Source organism: Patiria miniata, unplaced genomic scaffold (genome assembly GCF_015706575.1).
Source record: "Patiria miniata isolate m_02_andy unplaced genomic scaffold, ASM1570657v1 HiC_scaffold_21, whole genome shotgun sequence".
In the NCBI taxonomy this organism is placed as follows: domain Eukaryota; kingdom Metazoa; phylum Echinodermata; class Asteroidea; order Valvatida; family Asterinidae; genus Patiria; species Patiria miniata.
Window position 1 is genome coordinate 1,157,115 of NW_024037060.1, and position 25,567 is coordinate 1,182,681.

The window sequence follows — 25,567 nt, forward strand, 5'->3', positions numbered from 1 at the left end:
ATCTTGACGACGTGCATTAAAGGTGAATTCCCGGCCCCATGAGCGCACGAGATTCGAGCCTTGTGAGGCAATAGAACACTCAGAACTAATCTCTTATTACATAAAGTTTTCTTAAGGGAATTGCTCTCATTTATACCACATTCGGAATGAAACGGACAGAGGCTAAAACTGGGCAGAGGAGGTGTTTCCTGATAGTTTCCTTTAAAGCACTATTATTTTCTTGTCAAAAATATCCGAACAAACGTAAACGTGACCTGCAATCCAACTGGTACCCAGAGCGACGTAATGAGTCGTGCGGTATAAGTAGTAAGGGATCAGTGAAGTTACAACATTTTGCCATTTTCCACACCCAACCCATGTCACTGCATGTAGTTTTCCACTTCACTTTGCGTACTCCGTTTAGTCCGTATTTACAGTGGTAGTGTGCGAAGGCTTGATACGCTTGGATAATAGTCACTGGGAATTGCCACTTTTCGTCAAGGAAAATAGTTGAAATCTTCAGCATGGATGAAGGGCTTTATAATGATCGTATTTTTTGAGGTACAATAAATGTCTGAAACTGACATGGCTGAAGGAAAATCACCTCAGGTGAGTGAAGATGAATCGTTCATCACCCTGATCATCATTATCTTGCATTGGACTTCAGCAGTTCAGCTTAAGTCTAGAGTTTAATGCCATAACTTAAGGGTCATTGTGTTGGTGAATGATTTAAATGGTCATTATAGTGATATTCGTTAAACGGATTGAGCAATTTCAGTATTTTTTCATCTAAAAGTTGCTCATGAAATTGGATTTCCAGTTATTAATATTATTTTTGGCTAGGCCCTACATGAACATGATGAATATATTTTTAAAAGGTAGTGGATATTTTGCCGGAGGTAATGATGGCAAACTAACGATTACTAAAGGTTTGCCGGCGGCAATCCATATCAACAGAGGGCGCTGTACTCTTTAAAATAGGGCTGAATTATAACATGTATTAAATTCCCACCAAAAGTTGTGTAGCACGTTTGGTGTAGTGGTTAAGCAAAGGCTCTAGTAATTGGGATGACACGCGTTCGATTCCGACCGCACCACATTTTTAAGTTGTTTTTTTTTCATCCCCAAATAAATAAGAATATTCTTCTTTTATTATTTTAACATGTCTCAAACATTTTTTGCAGAGTATTACATTTTCTTTTTCAGATTTGTGGCTCTGGAGGATTTTTTTTAAAAGGGAAATAAAGTCCGAAATTATAAAATGGTCTGAATCCCATCTTGTGAATACGAGGTAACAACGATAATTTTGGCATGGAGCCAGACTAAAACTTGTCACCGGAAAATGCTTAAGTACAAAAAAAACAGTAACTGCGCATGTTCAGTGCATATCCGGCAAACTAACGTTTACTGAAGGGTTGCCGTCTCCGGCAAAATATACACTGCCTTTTTAAAATATGAAAAATTGAAACATAGTTTTTGGCATTTGGGTTTGCATGAATGGTTTGGATTCCGCCGTTATATTTTTTAACTCACTCTGTAACGGTCTTGTCTAGTACATTGCTTTTTCAAATGATGCGTAAAGAATGTTGCAACCTGACGCTGCTTTTTTTCTTCCTATCACTGTATCAGTATCATAGTATCAATCTCCATGAAGGTCAGTTGTCAGTAGGCCTAATTGCAAAATGATGGTAAGGCCAAAGTGCGCGCGTCGATTTTAGTCATGCGCGTCGATCTTTTTTTTTCCAAAATGTTCCGCGGTAGCTCCAACAGCGCCCTCTATTTCCGCACCGCCTCAATTTTTTTTTTACCAAAGAGCACCAAGGAATGGGAAATTGCACCAAGGCAAATGATCGAAAGCACCAAGGCAAATTATGGAGGACACCAATGTACATGAGTACACCAAAAAAAGCAAAATAGTACCCACCTTGTCTGTACAATCCAAGCTTGAAGAACTTTGGTCTGACCAGAGACCGAATATTTTTTTTTTTGGCCTAAGACATGAATATCTGGGACTGAGAAACATTTCCAAATTTCTGCACTAGAATTTAAGCGGGAGGTCGTGGGTTCGAGTCCCACCCGAGTGATTTTTTCCAATTTTCACTCGGGAGGTAACACACTGAGTATACAGTGTTTAATCGTCGGTGAAGGGCAAAACCTATAATTTGATTTATATCAGCCCGACGCAAAAATTCCATCTTATAATATTTCCAAATTTGTTAGGAAATAGTTAGAAAATTTTCTTGACTCTCCGTAGACGGCACTATTGTAGAATATCCTGCCACTGGATCCATTCTATGCACCTCGTAGCCTAGCCGGCTACAGAGTCACGGTTGATTGCCCTCAATAAACCTTCTCAGCACTACATGTATGTACTATGCGTCATGCTCCACTGCACTTCCACTCCGTATCCGCGTAGCCGGCAACAGGGTAGTTGGTTTGGACTTAAAAATTTTCCAGCAACTCCCATTACTTTCGTGTTGCTTCGTTCTCAAGCATATACATGTAAGGACTCCCACTTTGTATCCGTGTAGCTGGCAACAGGGTATGGTTTGGACTTTAAAAATTTTCAGCAACTCCCATTCATTTTGTGTTGCTTCGTTTTCAAGGTGACCCCCACTTAGTATCCGCGTAGCTGGCAATGGAATTGTTGGAATTAGCTGGAATTAGCTGGAATTGTTTCTTTTCCAGTTATTCCAACCTCGTAGCCAGAGAATTCAGGGGTGTATTTCCGAGTGGCAGGGTATTCTGCAATTACTCCCCGTAGACTTTGTACACAACCACTGAAGAAGCCTTAGGTTGCAACATTCTTTCTAATGATGCCACGCCCACTCATTTATTTAGCTTTAGCTCCGTACATCATTGTACATGTGGCAAATTTACTGGGCTACCTCTGTAAATAAGGGCCACACTCATGACACTTGGAACATGTACCCGAAATGAAGAACTTTGTCAATTTTTCATTTTTAGTAAATTGTATATTTAGACGCCGTTTTTAGTTTTAGTTATGCTTAATTAGAAACACACTCACCCTCATTCATGTCATTATGGGGATACTAGAAAAGAAGTTTGGCCTTTTTTAGACGTCTAGTTTTCGTGTAATTTCCATGTTCGTTTGCACATTTGCGTATCTAAATTCCAACATCGAAAAGATCATCAGTCACGTGGACTTGAGTCAAGGAGCACGTGGCAATCCTGACACGAAAAAAGACCATGAGAATAACGGGGCTCAATGGGTCCTTGTGCTGCAACTGCACTTCCGTGGTCTTTTTTCGTTTCCGGGTTGCACCTTGACTCAAGTCTATGTGACTGACAGCAGAAACAATCCAGCACGTGCATGATGTTTTCGATATTGTAATTTAAATACGCAAACATGTGCAAACAGACGGTACTGGAAATTTGGAAATTACACAAAAAATAGACGTCTGAGAAAGGCTGGACTTCTTTTCGTTCGCTATCAAGGTAAAAATTACTTAGTGGTAGGATAATTTGTACAGTTACACGTGTTCTTGTGATATAATTTGATTAAGGCCAAGAAAATATTAGAGTTTTCTATTAGGCAAAATAAAAAAAACTTTCATGTTTAGCGTCCCCGCCCGCTTCCTTTATGAAGGCCGCCTCCTTTTTTGTTTGTTTTTAATTTGAAAAAAAAAAAAACCCAGAAAACAAATGATAATTTAATGATCTTTTTCAGGGAAAAAAAGTCGTGCTCTCTAGCATCACCGTGATTATGCTGTGGAAATTGTCAATTTGTACGTTTTGCTACAATGGAGTCTATCAAAAATAGCCCGGCCGGTTGTTTTGGAAAATGGGTCGGGCAGCCATTTTGGGGGGAAAAAAAGGGCCTCCTTCCAAAAAGGCAGGACACTTAACATGTTGCTATTTATTTGGCCTTACTCCACCCAACCTAAAAAATCTTGCAGAACCTAAATTCTTAACCCCCAAAAATTAAATAAATAAATAAGATTGATGGTGTCACTCCTAGTTACCGTATCTTATGCGGACATTGTCGTGCATCTGCTGCAATATTTATTCATATTTTGTAAGTTGGGCGGCAGTGCAGTCAGTCTTGCAAAGCCTACAAACAAAGTGGACGACTTGTTCTGTGAATCAGGCATTCGCCCGTGATGCGGGTGTTTGCCCAGAAAGCCAGCATTTGCCTGCAAAGCAAGCATTGCCCACAAACCTGTTTTTTAAACAATTTGTAAATCGAAGTGAAATACTGCATTTTTGAAGCTCAAGTTCATGTACAATTGTACATTGTATACTGGTGTTTAATGTCTGAATATCTCGATGGGCATTTGTAGTCTAAGACTTCCATTGTTTCTGGTAGTGAAACCAAGGATTCCTGAAAAGCGCCCTAGGCACTGTACCGTACCTTGCAAACCTGCAGTTAACTGTAGAGAGAAAACAGTGAAAAGAAATCACAGTTATAGATGTGGGAAGAAAACCCAAGAAGAGTGTTCTGGGGGAACCCCACGGAATCAGGTACCGGTAGGGTCTGAAAAACTCAATCTGCATGTAGACCAGGGCAGGAACGGAACCTGGGCCATAGAGGTGGAAGGCGAGGAAAGAGCCAATGGGCCAAGCTGACTCCCCCGGGTGGGGGTGGAAGGCGAGTAAAGTTGTTGTTGGTCTGATGACTGACATGTATGATGAAGGGGTCAACTGAAAGTATCCATACGTGTACAATTAGGATGCTGCCTTCTGCAGGATGTGTGGACGTGTTTTGTAGCAAGCAATTACCTTTTCCTGTTATTCTCATTGCCTTTCCTCCTATACATGTGTACACTAAACGATGTACACAGGACTTAAGACGAATTCAAGTTTCTGTCAAATTTACAAGATACTTGTTCTCCTCTCTTCTAGGGGACACTGCTGTCTGCTGAGGTGGAACCTTTTATCCCTGGGCAGTCCAACCTGGCCAAGCCAGGAGGCCGGCCCCCGCCCACCAACCCTCAGCCTGGACACGCCCCACAAGCCCATGGTGTCGGAGCGGGACAGGCCTTCACTGGGCACGCTCATCCGGGGTCCTTCAATCCAAAGATGGCAGGGCCTGCTGCACACCAGAACATGGGTAACCCCAATGGGTCTGGTTACACACTGACAGAGCTGCCCCGCTACCTGACTAATTGCTATCCATTTGTACAAGACAGGTGAGTGGTGTGATAAGATACACATGGGCCAGAACGCTAACTACATATCTCGCCCAGATGCAGGGCTGGAGAATGGCTAGTGCATTGTCATTCGTATGAATGTTTTTTTTTTTTTAGGTGAAATCCATTTTGATCATTCAAAGTCTCCACATCAACATAAGTTTCATGCATTTTTGTGTGTGATAAAACTGAAATTACATCTTGTGTCACTTCCTGAATGTTTTCATTGTCAAAACGAAAGTGAAAGTTATGTATTAGGCCACAATCATGGGTACACTTTTTGTTGATAGGTGTAAGTTCAAGGAAACCATCCGTAATGAACAGAACAGTGTTTTATTTATTTTGTTTGCAATTTATAAGCTGATGATCAGTTTAATAATTAATCTATTTTGATATCAGTTTTTTTTTTTTTTTTTTTTTTTTTTAAGTTGTGCACATGTGCAAAGTGCATTAAGTATTTACAGTATCTCTGTATGTAGAAGTATGTACATTGTAAGTGAACATTGACATTTAATGACCTGAAGTATTTCAGTAGTAATGACCTATTTGTCATCACGCTTGATTCATCCAGCCACTTATAGCTGATCACGTAAACCAGGGTTCATGTATCGGTACATGTAGATATGGGTGATATACAAACAAAACAAAATATCTTAATTCCCCTGTATTTGTATCATTTGCATCATTTTTCACGAACTGCAACACATATTTGAATAATACAAATTACAGTTATGATTAAGGAGAATGTATTGGGGGGGAAAATGCAATTGTACGTTGACCATGTTAAACAGTATGGTGGCTGTTGGACTATTTTTTAATTTACTACAAGTACAATGTAGTGTACATGTATGTACACAAAAATGTAGGTGGTTATGGAAGACGGTAACTTATTAAATACGGTACATGGCTAGGCAATGACTGTTCAGATTTGCACTGGTACTGGTTTGTGTATTGTACATGTTATATATGTACATGTGTCTTGACAGTTGAGTGTACATTTTCACTGTACAGGGGGAATTGCATTTAATTTCAAATATGGTACAGCCCTGGTATTTGATGCCATAGACACATGTACATGTAGGTGAAGATAAAAATGATGTGCCAAAAAAAAAAAAAAAGAGGTTAACTTGTAGGTGATTATTAAAATGATACACTTTATGTGGACTTTCAATTAAATGAAATTTATGAATGTGCATTTTTATTACTCTTTTTATCAGTGTTACTGGTACAGGACCTAAACCTGAGGTACGATGGCCAAACTACCCTTCACATCAGCACCCTCCCTCTTCTCTAAACTCTGCCCTTCCCTACCCCTCTCCTTCCAATGACGTCTACTCCAGCCAGCAATACCCAGTGCAGGCCCCAAATTTCATGACGCAGTCCTACCCACAGTCATACTACCCGCCCCAACAGAGTCAGGGTGCCATACCAGGCCCGGTGCCTGTGCACCAGGGGTCATACCACATGCCACAGCACTATGCAGGATATTACCCAAACTATCCAGGGGAAGGGAACCAGTTTCCGATGGGGTCCTACCAGGGCGCAGGGTATGGCTCCTACATGCAGAGAGAAGCACCGCCTAGACAGAGTAGGGTAAGTTCTGCTTTTGCTGCAAAACGTTTAAGGTGCACTTTAATGGGTTTCTCCCCACATTTCGAACGCCGTTCTATAAATGAATACCATGAATAGAACATTCTTGGTCATTTTACAGAAGTGATTAATTTTTAAATCTAGTTGAAGACACCTCCAAACTGGTCAAACAGCCGTGTTAAATATCTTTTTAACTCATCCTCCAAAACATTGCTCCAATCGACATTTGAACCTTCATATATTTCTACAGTTTAAAACAACGTCCCTGTTCAATTATTCTTCCCTTTTCTGCACAGCATTCCAGCAGTAGGGATCGTCAGTATCCCGGAGCACACTCCTCGTCACGAGACAGGAGCTCATCGTCTTCAAGTCTTGAAAGCAGGAGATATCCCAAGACACTGGTCTGCATGGATGCTGGCTGCCAAACAGGTGAAAAACACTCAATTACTCTCTTGATCAGTTTTATTACTAAAAATTCATTGAACATGTTGAGGAAAAAACCCACTTCCTGTGCTGGATTTGAACTGTGAGAAGGCCTTTTCACACAATAGTCTCACCTACATGTGTTGAAATCAACATGGGTCCACCTTGAGAGAACCAGGTCAAAGACGGAGATTTTAAATATTGTGACAGTCCCTACAGATTACAGCTCTAGTGCTGTTTCCATGGAGCTTTGCGGAGCTGTACATGTAGTTCTTGTGATAATTGCTCAAATCTGACTGTAATTTCACACTCTGCATCTCTCCAAATACAGCAAAAAGGAAAAGTACCGAGTTTTTTATAGACCTGATAATAAGTGGTAATAGTATTGTAATTGATATCACTTACCGTTTCATCCGTGTCTGTATCTTGAACAATGTAAAGGATGATTGCCTCTTTTTTGTTCAGATTTTCCTGATGAAATAGCCAACAAAACTCTGGCTGAGAAGCCAAGCATGCTGAGACGGCACAAGTCCAAGCCGCGACGTCGATCGCAGGGAAATCAGACAGGCCAGGAAACCTCAACTTCAACCGACTCGGAGACAGAAGCGGGAACTGTTGACAGTGACAGCGGTTACTACAGTCCCAAACACGCCAAGACCAACCACACCTCTGTTGGAATGGCCACTCACGATGCTGGAACGGGACCCACCGCCAAGCCGCAGGGATACCAGCAGTATAGTGGTGCTGTGGTCAGCGCGGTACCGCGGCATATAACTCAGCCGCAGCCTTCAGGGAGCCCGTCGGTGGTCTACAGCACCCAGAACTCTGTACATGCTGTGATGCCGCAAATGATGCCCCCTGTGACAAACTTTGCCCAGACCCAACACTTGCATCACGCAGTGCCCCCGAGGTTGCCACAGCAGCAGCAGCAACATCAGCAGCAGCAGCAGCAGCATATACCCCAGCATCAACAACAACTTGTGCAGCAGCCGCCACCGTTAGGCCAACACCTGCCGCAACCCATCAGCTATGCCCGGATTCTTAGCCAGCCTCCGCTCCCGCGCCATCCAGTCCCGATACCAAACCAACCCCTCAATCATCCCCACGTGGGACCAGGGCTGATGCACCAGCAACCGCAATTTCCCACAGCTATCGAGAACATGAGGAAGAATCACAATGCTGCTACTCCCGGGAATCGAACTGGTCAGCCAAGACCGGGGACTAAGTACATTCCAGCGCAGGATGGCGCCGACAATTCCCCGGCCCAGAATGCCAAACGGAAAAAGAAGAAGGATCGCAAGAGGGCGGGGAAGGCTCGCGAAGGTGCTGAGGAACCAGGGAATGAACTGCCAGCACAGCCACCCCCCCCGCCTCCGGCGCTAACAGACATGGGAGATTTTCCTGAGCTGCCTCTGGGTGCACCAGCAGGACCAGCCGGAGGGAATTCCCAGGGCTCACAGCCACGATCATACAGTGCAATCCTCCAACAGCAAAGATCGGCTCCCGTCAGACAGCAGGTAATGTGTGCAATCATTGATCTGCCAAGTGCGCACAAGTTTTGCCTACTTACAGATTGCTTCCAATCGTTCTCATTTGTTAAACCGCTAGTCACTGTATTTTTGTCATGAGAAATTGTATGTTTAGCAGGGCAACACCGACTCCTAAACAGCTTAAAAAAATCTGGCCTGGTTATGTTTTTTAATTTTGGGGCAAAGTATGTAGAAATGGCAAATAGCAATACAAAACAAACAAACAAAATAGCAACATCAAGGAGGAATCATATAAAATAAAATTTTTTTGCTTTATATATTCTCTTTTAACTCATACTTCATTAAAATTCAAGTTTCCTCTAAAACTACCCCAAAAAATATTTTCATAAAAGTCTGCTCTTATCACATCAAATGTTTTGTTATTCAAAATAAGGACTTCACATGTTAATTTCATTGTGGCATTTTCCCTGACCAAAAAAAATGAAAACAAAACCAAAACCTGGAACCAAAACAAAACAACAAAAATCTAATTTTACTGAAACAAAACCTGTTTGTTTTCATGTCCTCTCAACTTCGTCTTGTCATAATAACGGTAGCATGATCTCTAATAACTATTGTCTGGATTTGTTTTCATATTCAAGGAATTTGAAATATTCTTAATAAAATGCCTTCATTCACACCCATCCTACCTGACCTGTACATTATTTGTACAAGTACCGGTACATGTACACATACATTTGTTTTTCTACATCTTTGGTTGTAGTGTATTGCTACACTCTAAATGTTCACAGTTCATGGATGCATTTAAAAACCTATAAACCAACATGACCAAGGTTTTTTTTGGGGGGGGATGTACCAGTATACATACATACATGTAGTGTTTTTTGTGTGACATGTGTTTCAACTGTAAATTCACAGTGTTGTAACAATACTAACATGTAGTATGTGTACATGTACACGTACAGTTGTAATACATGTAATCTACATGTGTACATTTATATCCAGTTGTATCTTTATATTATGGTGCATGTGCGTGTAGGCCTGACATTTGTTCACTGATAAAACCTACATACTGGTATGTAAGGGTAACAATTTGACCTGTCATGCCTGTGTGCACAAAATGTGTGCACATGTGCGTGTATATGTACATTATATACATTCTTGGTATCGTATCATGTACAGTATGGTACAGGTATGAATGAATGTTTGTGCTGCAAGTTCGGCACAGTATAGCACACTACACTATGCACTGCCTCTGCCCAGACAGCCAGTATTTGCCATGTCTTGGATTTTGCCCCTCCCCTCGTACCGTGCCAAGCTCTTTATTTTTAACTTGTCCATAATCGTGAAGATGAGATCAGGCTCAAAGTCCAGCAGCTCTGAGATTATGAATCATGACACTACATGTACATGTATGTTAATACTGTGATCTGCTCGTGCTTGCAGTGTTGTACTGAAAATGAATAGGTACATATATACAATGTATACAATGTATACAGTTCATGCGTCAAACACATGTGACGTGTATGTAAATGTGCAGATTATGTCAGTGTACATGTAACATAAATAAAAAATTGGGGATATACACTTTTGAGATTTTGTGTCGGGGTATTTGAGATGTCATTATTCATCAAAACATGCTACAGGTACATAAACTTGATTCATCTTCCAAATGATACTCGTAATTCAAACAACACTACATGCTGTATAATTGGTTTAAATGTGGCTTGGAACAATCAAATTTATAAGAAAAGGTAACTTTGAAGTGAAAGTGTTCTACTTTATGAGATTGTGTTTAATTTCTGAGATGTGCTTGGTTTTTTGGCAAATATCATACATGTACATTGTGCATGTACCTATACCTCAAATGAAAAGTCTCTGGTCGGATTCCCTACATTGTGTTCACTGACGTTTATTTGATTTTTTTTTTTTTAACGTATTTGTGAATTTTACATCTTAAATTATGCACAGTTATTCCAAATACATCTTGCATACTTTATTGCTCTTTTTGAATATTGACTTTAGGCTTGAGTAACCCCAATCCTCCACAATCCAAAAGCTGGTTTTGCTTGTTTTTGATGGGTCAAGAGCTTTATGACTCAGTTTTCTTAAAGGACAAAGATTGTGCTATTAGGCTACTCCACAGTTATGGGGAGGATTTAGGATTTTTATAGGATTTAGGATTTTAGAGAGTAGGGTTAATTGTACGCAAATTGTCCACTTTGATTAGCATTTGTGTCAGGCTAACCTTTAACTTTCTCTCTATCATGTCTATAGGTTAGTCCTGAGGATTCAGAGCCTGTCGAAGCCGTGGATGCCAACTCTGCTGACATCATCAAACCGGAAGACCTCTTGAATCCGGAAGCAGCAGCCAGCGGGATCCGAGACGGGAAGAATGCGCGGAAAAGACGGAAAAAGGCCATCCTGGCAGCCCAGGCTGCTGCAAAGGTATCCTTAAGACGTTTTCACACCGTCACCTCTCCTACTCATTTAGAAATTAACGTGACTCCTCTGTGAATGGAACCGGGTCCGATTGAACATGGGTGCACAAGGCACGATGTTCATGCTTACACCGGTTTGTACACAGGTTGGCAAAACCATTTGGTTTTTCTACCCGAGTAGAGGCTCGCAAGCTTGACTCCAACCAGGGCTGAATTTTACCCGCAGTGTATGACTCTCAGAACTCAGAGCACTGGACCCGTGTATAGGCCATGTTAGATTCTTGCTAGTATGAACAAGTGAGTTCCCGAAGGAGTTCCCAAAGTCTCAGGTTTGACGTCGGTCCACACTGAGATTTCGGATAGTACAAAAGCTAAGGTACATCCCAACCCCCAATGTGGCCAGAGTGGACAAGGTTTGTGACTCGTGATAGTCTGGTCAAGGGTTCGAATCCAGCTGCTGGCAATACATGTCTGTTTTCATGCTTGGACGAGCTGTTTCGTCCCACTGGCCTTCCCTACCCAGGAGCATCTAAATGGATTCTGGCATTAGGTGGGGAGTAACCTGCAAAAAGAGTGGCATTTAGTTTAATTATCTAATGAGTTTGTCACTTTTTTTGGCAACAGGAATATTCTGAAATAACTGAGGAGCAGCGTCAGCTGCAGGAGAATCTGAAGAAACCCAGCAAGAAGACCAAGATGCCCATTGAGTATGACTTGGGAGACATGCTGGCAGCACTGGAGGTAAGCCAGCCCCTACTCAGAGACAACCACAGATAACAGCATAAACATGACTAGAGCGCTAACCCCTCATTCCTTTGGACACATCCTGGGCGCAGACATGTTGAATGAATGTGCATTGAAATAGGATAAAATGAAATTTCACTTGGGATCTCGAAATTGCAATACGAGAGTGTAGCAAACACACAGCTGTATAGGTGCGGTTCCATAAGCATGAACAATATGATTAAACTTTTCAGAAGCACGTCTTGCATACACGCAATAATAGGAAATGCTGATTTACTGATTTTACACACATTTTACATTTCAGTTTTAGGCATATTGGCTTCATATAAGTATCGGTTTTTAATACAAACACAGATTTCAATACATGTAGTCATGCAAAATGTTGAGCCTTCCATAGATTTGGGCAAAATCATTGATATGCCCAGTGGGCTACATTGTGAAGGCTACGGGTGAGTTAGCTCTGTAGTACATATAATATGATACAGCTCAGTGGATACAACTGACTGGGAATAATGAACAATTTTACATACTGGTACACATGTACACTTCTGTATGTACATGTAACGATACATTGTACAAAGCAGTATGCGGCTGTATTCACTGTTCTTACTTTTGTGACATCCAAATCTCCAAATAGGCATAATTTTGGAAAGAGAGGTCCCAAGTCTATTTTCAGATATTTTAATGTTATTGTAAAGGGGATGATCGTCTCTTTTTTTTAATATTGAAAAAGTCAATATTTCTTTTTTACCAGCTGCTCATCACCACATAAATAACAATTTGAAATATGTTTACGAAAAATATCCCAATAGTGGAAAAGAAATCTGACTGAATTTTGACAAACTGGAGTTTAAAAAAACTAGCCAGAAACGGTATGAAATCAGGCAGAAGTGTTTCATTTTTTTATTAAATGGTAAACAAGAAAATTGTGAACTGAGATAAGATCAGATCCTTGGTGTTCCCTTTCTCTCACTGAACTCTCAGCATACGTGTACATGTATTCTGTGTTTACGATGTTGGAAAAGGTCAACCGTAGTATATCGTCCTGCTTATCGGACTTCCGTCAAACGTCATTCACAGAAAACTTTGCTGTATGTACATCCAAGGTTATCGCTGAAAATTTTGGCTGTGCTGTAATTCATCTACACTGATGATAACGTGGTGTGCACAATCACATCAATATTGTATTTCACTCTGTTATGTTAGCAGCAGTTCTAAAAACCATTAGAAATTCATTATCCACATGCACAGCTACAGCTACACATACAAGTCTTTCAAGCTGCCAGCCTTCATGCGTGAAGCAATATGCGACAATATATCAACCTTTATAATGATTGACACGTTTATACATAATTAAGACACAAACATGTAGTGCGAAGACTATTCGTATTCACTTTAAATTAATCATGGTTGGTGGATTTCTCTTAAAGGGGTTTGTAAATTAGTTACCGTACACAGCAACTGTGCTGTGATGGACTATCTGAACAATAGCTAGCACAATGCTTTCGCCATTGAAGGGGGCCTTTGTGATAGAATTGATTGCATGCCTGAATTGGTCTACAGTGTAGACACTATAACCGTACATTGAACGTGAAGCCACAAAAAAGTACAGTACAAAGAATTTGGGTTCCTACTCAATCGTTGGAATTGGGAAGTATCCTGGCAAAAATATACAAGGAATTATATTACTTGTGAAGATACAATTACAAGAACCTCAGATATTTTACTTTCTTAGGGTTCAGTTTTGTGTAAGTGGACTCTGACATTTTTGCCTGAAATTTGAGGTGTATAGAAAAGTACACACACATGTATGGTGCCAACATGTTATTTACAATTTGAGAAAGCCTGAATCGGGCAAGGACTTATGAACCAAATTTGTGAAGCTAAAGCTCACACACTATTTTTGTAATTTTTCAACAGTTGGAGTTCGTCATTTGTTTTTAAAAATAAAAGAAAAACTGCTGAGCCATAGTAGAACACCGCAACCTCAGTCATGTCAGTCAGAGTCAGCGTTTCCTTTGGCCATACGCTGGGGCCGGGGAGGAAAACTGAAACAGGGGGCAGGATCGGGGGTAATTTCCCCCCTAGCTTCCTTCCTGGATAGATTGAAGGGGATTATCGGTCTACCTCAGTCCTATCCTGCTAGTACATGTGGGTGTCTGTGGTACTGGATGCATGGGTGGTGCGACGTGTGGGTGTGTACATGTATGTGTGGGTGGAGGGGGGGGGGGGAGGATTGGTGGGGGGGGGGGGGGGGGGGTTGGCATTGGGTTTAAAGGTACATGTACACTGTTTATTGGGTAAAATGGATGAAGGATTAATTGACCTTAACCCTAACTACCTAGGCCTTTTTCCAAGGATGCAACCTCAATGCTGCAAAATATTCCAACTACATGTACATATACCTCCATGTAAAAATGGATACAGCCTCAATCCTACAAAATCATCCGTACGGCGTTATTTCTTGAATTTGTTCAATGGAGGGGCGACCACTGCCTCAATCCTGGAAAATCCTCCAACAATCACTTTGAAAATGTTGAGACAGTGCGGATGATTTTCAGGAGCAGTTCGGATGTTTCAATTATTACCTAGGCATAAATTTATGCATGGCCGGGCATAAATGACACAAGGTTCAGCCTAAGACCTTGACACAATGCATCCTCCGAAATCAACTGACACATTGTTGCCAAACAGCCTCAATCCTTCAAAATCCTCCACTTATGCAATGAGGATTTTGAAGTATTTAGGACGGTTAGGGTTAATGCATCCTTTCAAATAAACCACAAAGGGAAAATGACTAGGTGCACTGTAATAATTTTTAATAAAGAAATTGACTGGAGCAGGCTTTGAACCTTCGACCTCTGGATTTAAGTTGGTAGTGCATCCGGAGGTCGCAGGTTAAAACCTTGCTCCATTGATTATTTTGTTCAACTTTAAAATTATCTTAATGCATCCCGTCAGCGTTTGGTTTCCGCAATGTGCCAGATGCACTGTTTAGTTGTATGGGTTTTGTTTCAATATGCATAATTGGTTGTTTTTTCTGAAACAGTTGATGATTCAGTTTTGCCACCTGCGTTTTCATGCAGGAAAAGGAAACCACAGTATTGGATTGGTTTCTGTCGTCACCACTTTCATGGTTGAACTTGATTTTAGGAATCAGAGAGAATGAACAGCAGTGTGATTATGGGAGAAATTGGTCCGAATTTTAATACACTACATTGTGGCAATATACATGTAACAGTTGCCTCCCTATTTGGTTCTCTATGTAACATGTTGTCTAAATATTTGTTAACTCGAAACACATACATGTATATTTGTTTTGATAGAATAGTTGAACAACAAATTATTGGGAATTTCATTTGAAAATAATAAAATTAGCTCTTTTTCGTGATTGTTCTGGTGTAAGTGCTGAAACACCTCCCACCCCCCTCCCAAAAGAGAGTTTTGAACTGAATTTCTAAATTTATTTCCCCCTTTTTGTGTGAAAATGTTTAGAAGTGGGGGATTTACAGTACTTATGCATTTAGTAAACTTAAAAAATTTTTTAACATGTTTTTTAATCAAGAAAGTTGGTTTAGGGTGATACAATGTATACTACTTACCACTATGCCTGTAAGCATGCAGGATGTGTATTTGAAATGAGTATCCAAACTTAATCCTGTACGTGTCCGTTTTTACAGAAACAACAGCAAGAAACCAAAGCCAAGACACTGCAGCAGGGGATTGCAGGCAAAGGCCGCCCTGCCGCTGTGCCGTTTGCTGCGACGCCCTCTAAAGCACAGCCCCACATCGAGGCCAAGCAACCTACTACAGCAGCAGCGACTGCCATGGTGGCTGCACCCAAGCCGGCTGCACCGACCCACAAGGAGCCTGCCCTGGTAAGACAAAATAGAATCTTGGTGTATAAACAATAGAACGTGCTTCGTGAGAGTTCCGTGGCAGGTACACGTTTTGTACCAACTACATATGACGTGAAGTATGCACAATTTATTTGATTCTGAATGTGCACATGCCTGTATTGTTTTAGCTTGAATGTCGGCAGGTGTATGGCAGCAATACATTCAAGTCCCTCCAAACTCTGTCCTTATAACTGAGTAAGGGTGCTTGTGCACGGAGTTGATAATGTTGTAGTTGTCACAGATGCTGCTAAACTAGTATTTTTGTCAGTTTTTAGTCAGTTTCCAATTTTCCAATTTTCAAAATTTTGTGAAAAATTGTCAGCCCAACACTAGTTGGTGTTATTTCTAGTGGCACAACAGGTTCACTGTTTTGCTACCAATTATGACACCACACCCCAGCTATGCTTAGTCTGAGTCCTCAAGTTTATTGAGATATAAGTTGGTATATTAGGAATCAAGCCCAAGCACCTAGGCTGTGTTGACCAAGTACTGAGTGAGTAATGATTTGAGTGATTGGACTCCTAACCTCATACAGGCATGCAAGAAATGTATTCGCAAAACAACTTAAACCTCAAGATGCTCACCCGACTCTTGATTCTTGCAGTCTTTTACACATATTTTGTTGGTGAACTTTTGGCCTTTCCTCCTCTGTAGTATTCATCTTATTTCTGCAGTTAAAGAGGATTAATTTCTTGATTTTTTTTTTCTCCTCTAGGGTCACAATCCTTTAGATGCGTCAGCGCCAGCAAAGAGAGGCAAAGAACGGGAGAATCCCGTCAAGAAGAAACCCAGCGCTCTCAAGAGAGTCATCCTGAAGGAGCGAGAGGAGAACAAGAGACTACGCACCTTGCAGGAGACATGCCTGTCAGATGCAGAGGAGTAAGTCACTGGAGACTTAGGCCAAGATTAATATTCAATTCAGTTCCATTCTATTCAATGATGTTTTGTTACTTTAAAAATCCCTGATTCCTGAAACAACACTGACCAACACGATGAAATCATAAACAATAAAAAAAGATTATAATTCACTATTTAAAAAACTCAAAAAGCATTTTTGAATCCTAAAAACTTGAAAAGGGTATTAAAACCACTGGAAAATTCAAGAATAACAATAAACTGGAAAATTCAAGAATTACAAGAATTACATGTACAGTGGTAGATATAGATAAAACAAAAAAGTTGATAAAAGACGAAAAATATAAATTGATAAAGATAAAATGTATATTGTTAAAAAAAAAAACAAGATAAAAAGTATGAGTGTCCTTATGAGAGATACATGTTAAGACTTTATTTCAGTAGTTTAAAACAACTAATTAACTGGCATTTGAAGACTCTTCTTACAGCACTACCTCACCGTGTCTCTTTGATTTGTTCTTTTCCAGTGGACTATCTCAAGGTGATGATAAGACGATAGATGCCATGAGTGGAGATGCTGGCCTAGGCTTATCACAAGACGGTGAGTACAGACAAGTGATCAAACCACAAAGCATGCAACACTGGTATCTTCCTTTCAATACACTAAGTGAATGATATTTTTGCACTTTATTAAGCATGCAGTATGCTGGGATGAAGTCGAGTCCATCACAAGTCCAGTCACAAGAAACATTTGATGAACAATAACAAAGGAATGCCTTTGTTAAATCTCATTTGAATAGCTTGTGAGTTGAATTGGGACTTGTGATGGACTTGCAGGGACTTGTCATAAATTATAAACTCGACTGCATCCCTGATATAAGGCAAACCTTTTTTTTAGAGGTGAACTGACTCGTTTTTATGAAATAGACTTATGCAAAGAAGTGTGGTTCTGAAAAAAATGTTGTCACAATTGGTACTTTACTCACCACAAAAGCCCACATCATACTCCAGCAGTTTCACGTTTCTTGTCAATGTCTGTTGAAAAATGTTGACTAGCAAAATTTGGAAAACTTAGGTGGTCAAACAGCCAAAGAGTTATGTATGGTTCTGAAACATTTCTCATAATTTGTATTTTCCCTGTGGTAAGGCCCTCATATTTGACCAATATCTTGCAGTATATTTGTTAGGTCTGTTGAAGCCAAAGGCTTAATACTTTTTATCTTTTCTTGACAGCTAGCGAGAGAGGCTCCAACATTTCCCCCTTCATGACCTCCCAGAGTGACCTTTCACCCCTGAGCCAGATGTCCCCCATGAGTATGAGCCCCCTCTCCCCTGGCTCGCCCCTCAGCTCTGGCCTGTCCAGTCCAGCCACGGGATTCAAGTCGACTTCCCCAGCCCAGGCCAATCCATCCATTCACAGCCGCAGGTTCAGAGAGTAAGTCCATCAAAGAATTGTGTAATTTTCCCTTAACTTATGTAATGTTACTACCACTGTATGCTCAGTGTTGCCTGAGAGCTTCACAAGCTTACTTGGGTGGGATTCGAACCCACTAACTCCTTAGTAGTTTCTCCTGCTTATGAGTGGTAGAACGTTAGGGCTGTCCTGAATATACCGACAATATCGAATATTTGAATATTTGATCATCAATTGGATATCCGAAGAGCATTTGTTTGATTCGTATATTCAAAAAATAAGTTGAAATCCATTTTTTGTGCATGATTTGAGAGCTGCCTTCAAGAATATTAGCTAAACTTGTTTCTTTAAAATGCACATCTCCCAGACGTTTGCACTGATAAACAGGAGGCCTAGGGTGCGAGTCCCACAAAAGTAGTGTTGAGAAGGCTTTCCCACAAACTCTTATAACGGAGCTTATCACATTTGATCGATGAAGGGCAAAACCAAATGTTTACTTGTTTACAGCTTTGCCATATTTCAAAAATTTGGTTGTGAAATATCTTGCATTAAAGTCTGGCATTCTATTGTCTCTCTCATGCAGAAGAAGGCTTTTTTGGGGGTTGCAATTATATGCAATACAGAGTATAGAATCTTTTTTATTTGTTTAGTTTTTCATACTTCAACCAAAAAGTATTTCGTTTTTTTGTTAGGAACCGTTGAGAATACACAAAAATCCAACACTGCACAAAACCATTGGGCACATATTTTCTTACTCAACTCTTAAGAAAGCAATAAGTTCTATGTCCAACAATAGTGGCTTGGTTGTAACTTCCTAAATCTTATCTTACAAAATCCAACCAAAAAAACACCTGTTGTTTGATTTTGTAGGATCTGGTAGGGTAATGGTTAATTGCTACTGTTTGCTTTCAGATATTGCAACCAAGTGCTAGACAAAGACATTGACGCATGCTGCACCACACTACTACAGGCCTTGGTCAGGTTCCAGGATAGACAGTACCATAAAGACCCAACAAAGGTAGGCAGGGATTCAGACCATACCCTCTTATCTTCCTCCAGAAGTGACGTAATGCATCCTCAAGCAGCAGTTCCCAACTATGAGATCATTTGATTTGCAGTTCAAAAGTACCCTCTCAACAAAATGAGAAATATTTGAAATATCGAGGACCAAATGCTTTTTATGTGCAGGTATACATAGATGACATGAACTACTTGCATGATGAATCAGTGATCCTACTGAGTGCCCTTAACATGCTCTAGATTTTAGTTGACAGAGAGCTCTCTTGTGTTGACGCACAGTCAGTTGAAGTCTTTTTTTTATTCTTGGCTGAAATCATCTTGTTGTTTGTCATTAATAACAGGCCAAGGCTAAGCGACGTATCGTGATGGGACTACGGGAAGTCACCAAGCATCTCAAACTCAAGAAGATCAAATGCATCATGGTCTCGCCAAATCTGGAGAGAATACAGTCCAAAGGTAAAGACTATGAAAACACCAAAACTGTGCAAGTGATCCCAATTTGTTTTTGTAAGTGAAGTGCAGGGTGATAATATATGGAAATTTACCTTGCAATTTATTGAGGGAAGTTATTTGGAGTGAAGACTGCATGGACTAATACAAAACAGTTGATGAAATTATTTCATATTTGGGCATGTTATCAGTTAGGAGGAAACGATACAATAACTGAAGACGCTTTTTTAAAACAATTTTGACACTTCCTAAAAATGAGAAGCTGAACCTTGCTCTCGTTCACGAAATTTCAGATTCTGGAGCCAGATACACATGTACAGTGCTTCCATCCACAAAATTCCTGAACTCGCAACAAAATCACTGTTTGCACATTTCCAAAACCACAATCATGTGTAAGAAAGATTAGATCCTCCAAATCCTATTATTGGATATATTTGCAGGATCCTGAAACCATGTTTTAGGCAGTAATAGTTTGATCTGTTACATAATGTTCCCCAAAGTCTGTCTTCTGTTACCCTGAATCTCTGAACTTGGCTACTTGCAGGTGGGTTGGATGATGCGCTGAATCGCATCATGGCACTCTCCGCTGAGCAGAATGTACCCGTTGTCTTTGCCCTCGGCCGTAAGGCGCTAGGCCGTGCCGTCAACAAGCTAGTCCCCGTCAGCGTGGTGGGAATATTCAACTATGATGGAGCGGAGGTCAGTAGAAAATGAAATAGAACAAGTGGAGGCTTGTCTAGTCGTGCTGTACCCAAAGGTCACAGTTTTGGTTTATAATCAGTGATTCAGTCAGGCAGGTAGTCAGTGACAGTCCGTTAGTGGACAATGAGCTGGCCCTTCGTGTCCGACAAAAATATCAAAATTCTGTTCCCATTTGAAATTCTAAGCCGAGATTGGAATCAAGAAATCAGTGACAGAATCCTTCGATTTGCATTTGGAGGCAAAGAATTGGAAAGCTTTCTTGCAAAGAGACTTCTAACCACAAATGGAACGTTTAGAAAAGAGAACTGAACTTGGCCTACTATAAAGTGAAGGTTATATGGTGGTGAGCACTATATTGTTGCAGGTCCATATGTTATCGGTCCGAAGAGGTATCAAGCCCAGCTACAAAGGTAAGACAAGCTGTTTGTTTGTAATCTGTTTTGATTTGTTGTCTTTTCTTTTCCCTTTCCAAGGAGTTTTACAAGAACCTTCTGGACCTAACCAAGAATGCCCGCGAGAGTTACACCTCCATGATCCGCAAGTACCAGCAGGAGCTAGAAGCAGCGGCCACGGCGGTTCCTTTCTCCAAACACCGGCACCACCTTGGCCACTACCGCAACCTGTCTGGCTGCAGCGGTATATCCTTCAGCAGTGTCATCTCGGAGCCTATATCTGAGGATTATCCGGACCCGGAACCCGAGGTGGACAGCCGGGGGAACGAGATTGTTAGAGAGGTCCGCTTTGACGACGCAGTCACGACCACGCAGTATACCGCGGGGGCACCGGTTTCAATGTTGACGGCCCCAGAGTTTGTGGAGACAGGGGGCGACAACACAACAGGCGGCTATGAGAGTGACAAAGGTTTCAGCCAGGAAGGAGCTTACAGCGAGGATTCTGGGACCGTTGAGCAAGGCGCCTCCAAGACGTCCTCGGAGACCCTGGAAGCTGCCGAACTTGATGACATCGAAGATGATGATGTCGACAACGAAGATGCCTCCAATCTGAGTGATGAGGATCAAGATGAAGAAGACCTGGATGGGATCGATACCGACTTCCACCGACGGAACTCGGAAGATGAGGACGAGGATGAGGACGATGATGAAGATGATGATAATGAAATGGAAGATGGAGGACTCGCCATCTTGAAAAGGAAGACAGACCTCCCACTTGACAAAGGACGCATCGCTGACTGGGTTGCAGAGACCCAGACTACCATCCAATCACTGACACTCCACGACAATGATGACAAGGAAGATGCTTCTAATCCGATACCAGAGGCGAAGGTCTCAAAACCTTTAAAAAATTCCCTGTCAGACAGAGACCAAATGCCCCACTCTGAGCATTGCCCGCAATCACTGAACTCTTGCGAGTGCACGAACAAAGACTGCGTACAGTCAGGAAAGTCAGTATGTAAATCGAACACAGGTAACAAGAACGTGGATGGGAATCCGTCAAGTTCTCTGGACAGCCAACCTAGCGAGAACCACCTAGATTGTGTCTCGAAAGATTCTACCTGAGATGTAACCCCCAAAAAGTAAAAGAAAGTAAACAATTTTGTTCTACATCTTAAAAATGGTGCAACTACCAGTATGTTACTTGTATGTAATACTGAAGTACATAAAATCGTGTCAAAGACATGCTCAAATTTTTCTTCAGTGCCAAAGAGTCCTTCCATTTTTTGTATGCAACAATGCCAAGCTAGAAAGAGTGGCTAGTGGTTACTTATTGAGTCAACCCAAATCTTGAACTTTTAAGGGGCAGCAAGTCCCCTGATTCGAAGGATCTTGTGGACCACAGATCAGAATTAAACATGTCCCTAAAATTGTCTCTTGAGCACTAGACCAATTGGTGCGTCAAAATGCTGGAAGGGCCTTCTTAGCATTGAATGAACAGAAATTGATGTGGTAAATCCAAATGAAAAAAATGACAGATATCTATGCAGAATAATGAAATGATGTAAACATGTTATGTCTGATAATCGTTGGCTGTATGTCTGATCAGCCTCAACGACTTGTGTATTTTGTGTATTTCACCGTCTCGATCAACCAAATTTTGACTCACTCTTGAGAAATGTATATATATCTATCATCAGCAGATGTTCAAATATTTGGAAAACAATCTTTGCTCACTATTGGTGATCACCCTACCCTAGCCATTGTCAATGGCTAATTTAAACTTGCATCGACCATGCATCGACCATGATGGTAGGCTACCAATAATGCATTGTGTTGCCCACGTAAAGTGTTTTTGGAAAACAGATGAGCCATCTCCAACATCCTTCCATAGGGCAGTGGTTTCCAGCACGATGGCTCGTCCATACTGCAAATGCAAATTAGCAAACGTTTCTTCACACAACATTCGCAGAGAAATGTACCATTCTTGAAAGTGCTCAACTTTTGCAAATTCAAGCAAGAATGTTTAGCTGTGGCATTACAAATTTGTGTTTGAGCTCACTTTGCCAGTTGACAAGGAAAAAACATTGATATCTTAAAATTGTAGTTTTTGTCAAGGAGAATTTAGTGTCCTTGCACATTACCAAAGACAAGGCAGTACCAAAAAAAAAACCCTTCCTAAAACTCTTTTTAATCGTAACCACCCACTTCTCAGTTTGTGACGTGTCATTCATTGATGTGTGATGCATTTTTTTCAAGAGCTGTGTCATAATGAATTACATCATTAATTGTAATTTCTGGAAATTATTCTGAAATGTTCTATGTGACAGATGTGGGCACTTTTGGCTCAAACCATCTCAGGATTACTCTTACATTTTGTGTCCATATATTTTTCTCTCGTCATCTCAATGTTTTTCTTAGATTTTGATTGCAGGATAAAATAATAAGAACAGTGCAAAGAACCAATAGCTACAGACTGTAGTTTATGGGCATTGCATTGAAATTGCATTGAAAATTTCATTAAAACGTTACTAAACAAGTTTGACACACAAAAAATGTGATAAACATTTGTAAAAACACTCTCGTCTTTCTTGGTAATCTTATTGATACCTTTCTTGTTCATTGTGTGCTCTTCTTACATGTACAATGTAAAATTTGACATCTCTTCAACTATAATGTTTTTATTTTGAAGTTGTTTAACCTATTATCACCTGTACTTGTATTACATTGTATTACATTGTAGTACAATGTGTTTATTTACTGAAGAATCAATAAAACCATAGAGTGCTCAGTTGGTTTCAGGCACTACAGTGAGTAATAGGCAGGGCAGTTTCAGGTGCTACAGAGACTAAAATAAAAAGACTTAAGCAATAGTAAATCTGGCTTTTCTTTAAAATGGGATTTATTCCTGTCATAGATTCATTTGTCGATTTTTGGCACATGTGCTACTATTGCAACACCTGAGCTATGTACATGTACTTTTAACTTGTACACTTTTTTTTCATACGTATGCTATCATTACTGTAATTCAGGCAATAAATAGGCGTTTGACATTTTTAGTTGCAACAAATTAGATGTTAAAATTTATACTCGACAAGTTACATGAATTTCTTATTATTCTATTGTTTGCAATTGTAAAGCACAGTGCCGTGGTGTTTTTTTTCGTTGTTTTGTTTTTCACGATTCAATTTCTTTGCAGTTGTGTGTACTGAATTTGAGACCATGTGTAGTTTTTCCTTGGTACACATCATTTTCAATATTTCTATTTGAAGTAAGGCAAGTCTTAAGAACTGGTAGTCACTGGTACAAGTTTTAAGCTGAGGACAAATGGGGCAAACAGGTATAAACGAAAATTCTAAAATTGGTCTAATTGCAATATTTTTCATCAAGTTTTGTGGGTTTTTTTCTTTTTGTTAGAATGTTTGTTATTTGAGATGGTAACACCTGAAGTTTTATGAGTTTGCGGTTAGAAAAATTGTCAAAACAAATCGTCAAATGTTCATTTGTAAATGGTGTAAGTCTATTTATGATTGCCTATATGCCAACTGTATAGATATTTATATATATTATCATATAAAATAATTTGCATAAACTAAAACTTGGATGTCTTCAATGTCAAACTTGTCATGTAGTAAAAAGAAAATTGTGTACCCTTCCGTCAGCTGATAAAAAAATCCTTGTTTTGATTTTTATATTTTCCATACAGTGTGTTTCCCTTCAAATATGTTTTTTTGAAGGCATGAGTGTACATTTTTTGGATTAAATTGTGCAAATGTGTCCTGTAGAAATGTCAAAAACAAAAACACTCCAATAGCAAAACAATTAGATCTTATGGCAAAAAAATAGTTCATAGATCTTTGAAGCAACTTTATTTTTTTTTATGTGAATTGCACATGGAGATTAAAATGGACTAGTAAGCCAGTCTAATATTCATGGTGTATCCAAAAGCAGTCAAAGCTAGCCATTGGCTCTTGCTGTCACATGGCCCTGACCCTTTGCCCAATGAGAATTGCATTTTGATTATAAAATATGCATGATTTGGTGCTGGTGACATTGCTAACATAATCTGTCTAATATTTGTCACATTAAAATAAACTTTGCCCTTGACATGAATTAAAATGTGTATGCTACTGAACAGAGTAAACTAATCTTGCATTTCGAGAGAATGCATAAAATGACAGAATTCTACCGTTTGTATAACACAATGTCTAATGTTTTTTAAAAGGTGTGTTGGCATGTGCTTTCTTGATAAGCACATCCGTGCTGCATCACAAAATATTTTGGTTGTGAAATTGCAAATGAAATATTTTTGAGTTCGAGAGATGTCATCAGTGCAATGAATTTTTTTTTTTAATTCAAGTGGCACATTTAAAAAGCGAGTCCATCACAAGTCCATGACAACACAATGAAACGAACCGTGTCAAAGGCATTTCTTAGTCACTGTTCTCCCTTATCTGTTGACTGGACTTGTGATTTGACTTATGATTGACTCGAGTAGAACTCTCTCAAGTAGATTTTGTCAAGAGGGTAGAAATTGCCAATCTTTTTTAGGTAAAAAAAAAACGTATTTAAGAGTATTGTAGTCTTGTAGTGCATGATAATGTAAAGCATGTGTATACGTTGTATTCATGGTCAATTCTTGATGTATTATAATCATATTGGCAAAGAGAAGTAATTTTATGAACATTACATTTTTTTGATTAATCGGACAAACAAAAGTCACTTGTGTTGTCATTGTTTTTGCATTGTTTGAATCCCCAAAATAGTACAGGCAACCCTAAACATCCAATTACGGTTCTAAATTTCATCTGGCCATAAATTTAAATAAATTTACATAAAAAATGACTTTCCCACGAGTGTTACAAACGAAAGAGTGTGAAGAATTCCCCCAAATTTTCGGACTTGTGTTACCCATCATAAAACTCGCCCAGAGCTTAGTCTGTAAGCAACTGGAATTAAAGCATTACACTCGGTGATATTCGTTTGAAACAGTATCCCCTCCCCACTTTTTTTTC

General features: G+C 40.0%; 1 protein-coding gene across 1 annotated transcript; it reads left to right on the forward strand.

Moving 5' to 3' along the window:
* The first annotated feature begins 406 nt into the window (after positions 1-406).
* On the forward strand, positions 407-25,397 carry LOC119729482 (selenocysteine insertion sequence-binding protein 2-like). The gene is made up of 15 exons (XM_038202049.1): positions 407-588; positions 4,846-5,132; positions 6,350-6,725; positions 7,019-7,151; positions 7,611-8,662; positions 10,913-11,083; positions 11,701-11,817; positions 15,501-15,698; positions 16,435-16,598; positions 17,102-17,175; positions 17,808-18,009; positions 18,901-19,006; positions 19,350-19,464; positions 20,003-20,157; positions 20,634-25,397. Exons 1-15 carry the CDS (start codon positions 550-552, stop codon positions 21,675-21,677), a joined length of 4,233 nt encoding a protein of 1,410 aa, XP_038057977.1. The 5' UTR covers positions 407-549; the 3' UTR covers positions 21,678-25,397.
* Positions 25,398-25,567: the final 170 nt, after the last annotated feature.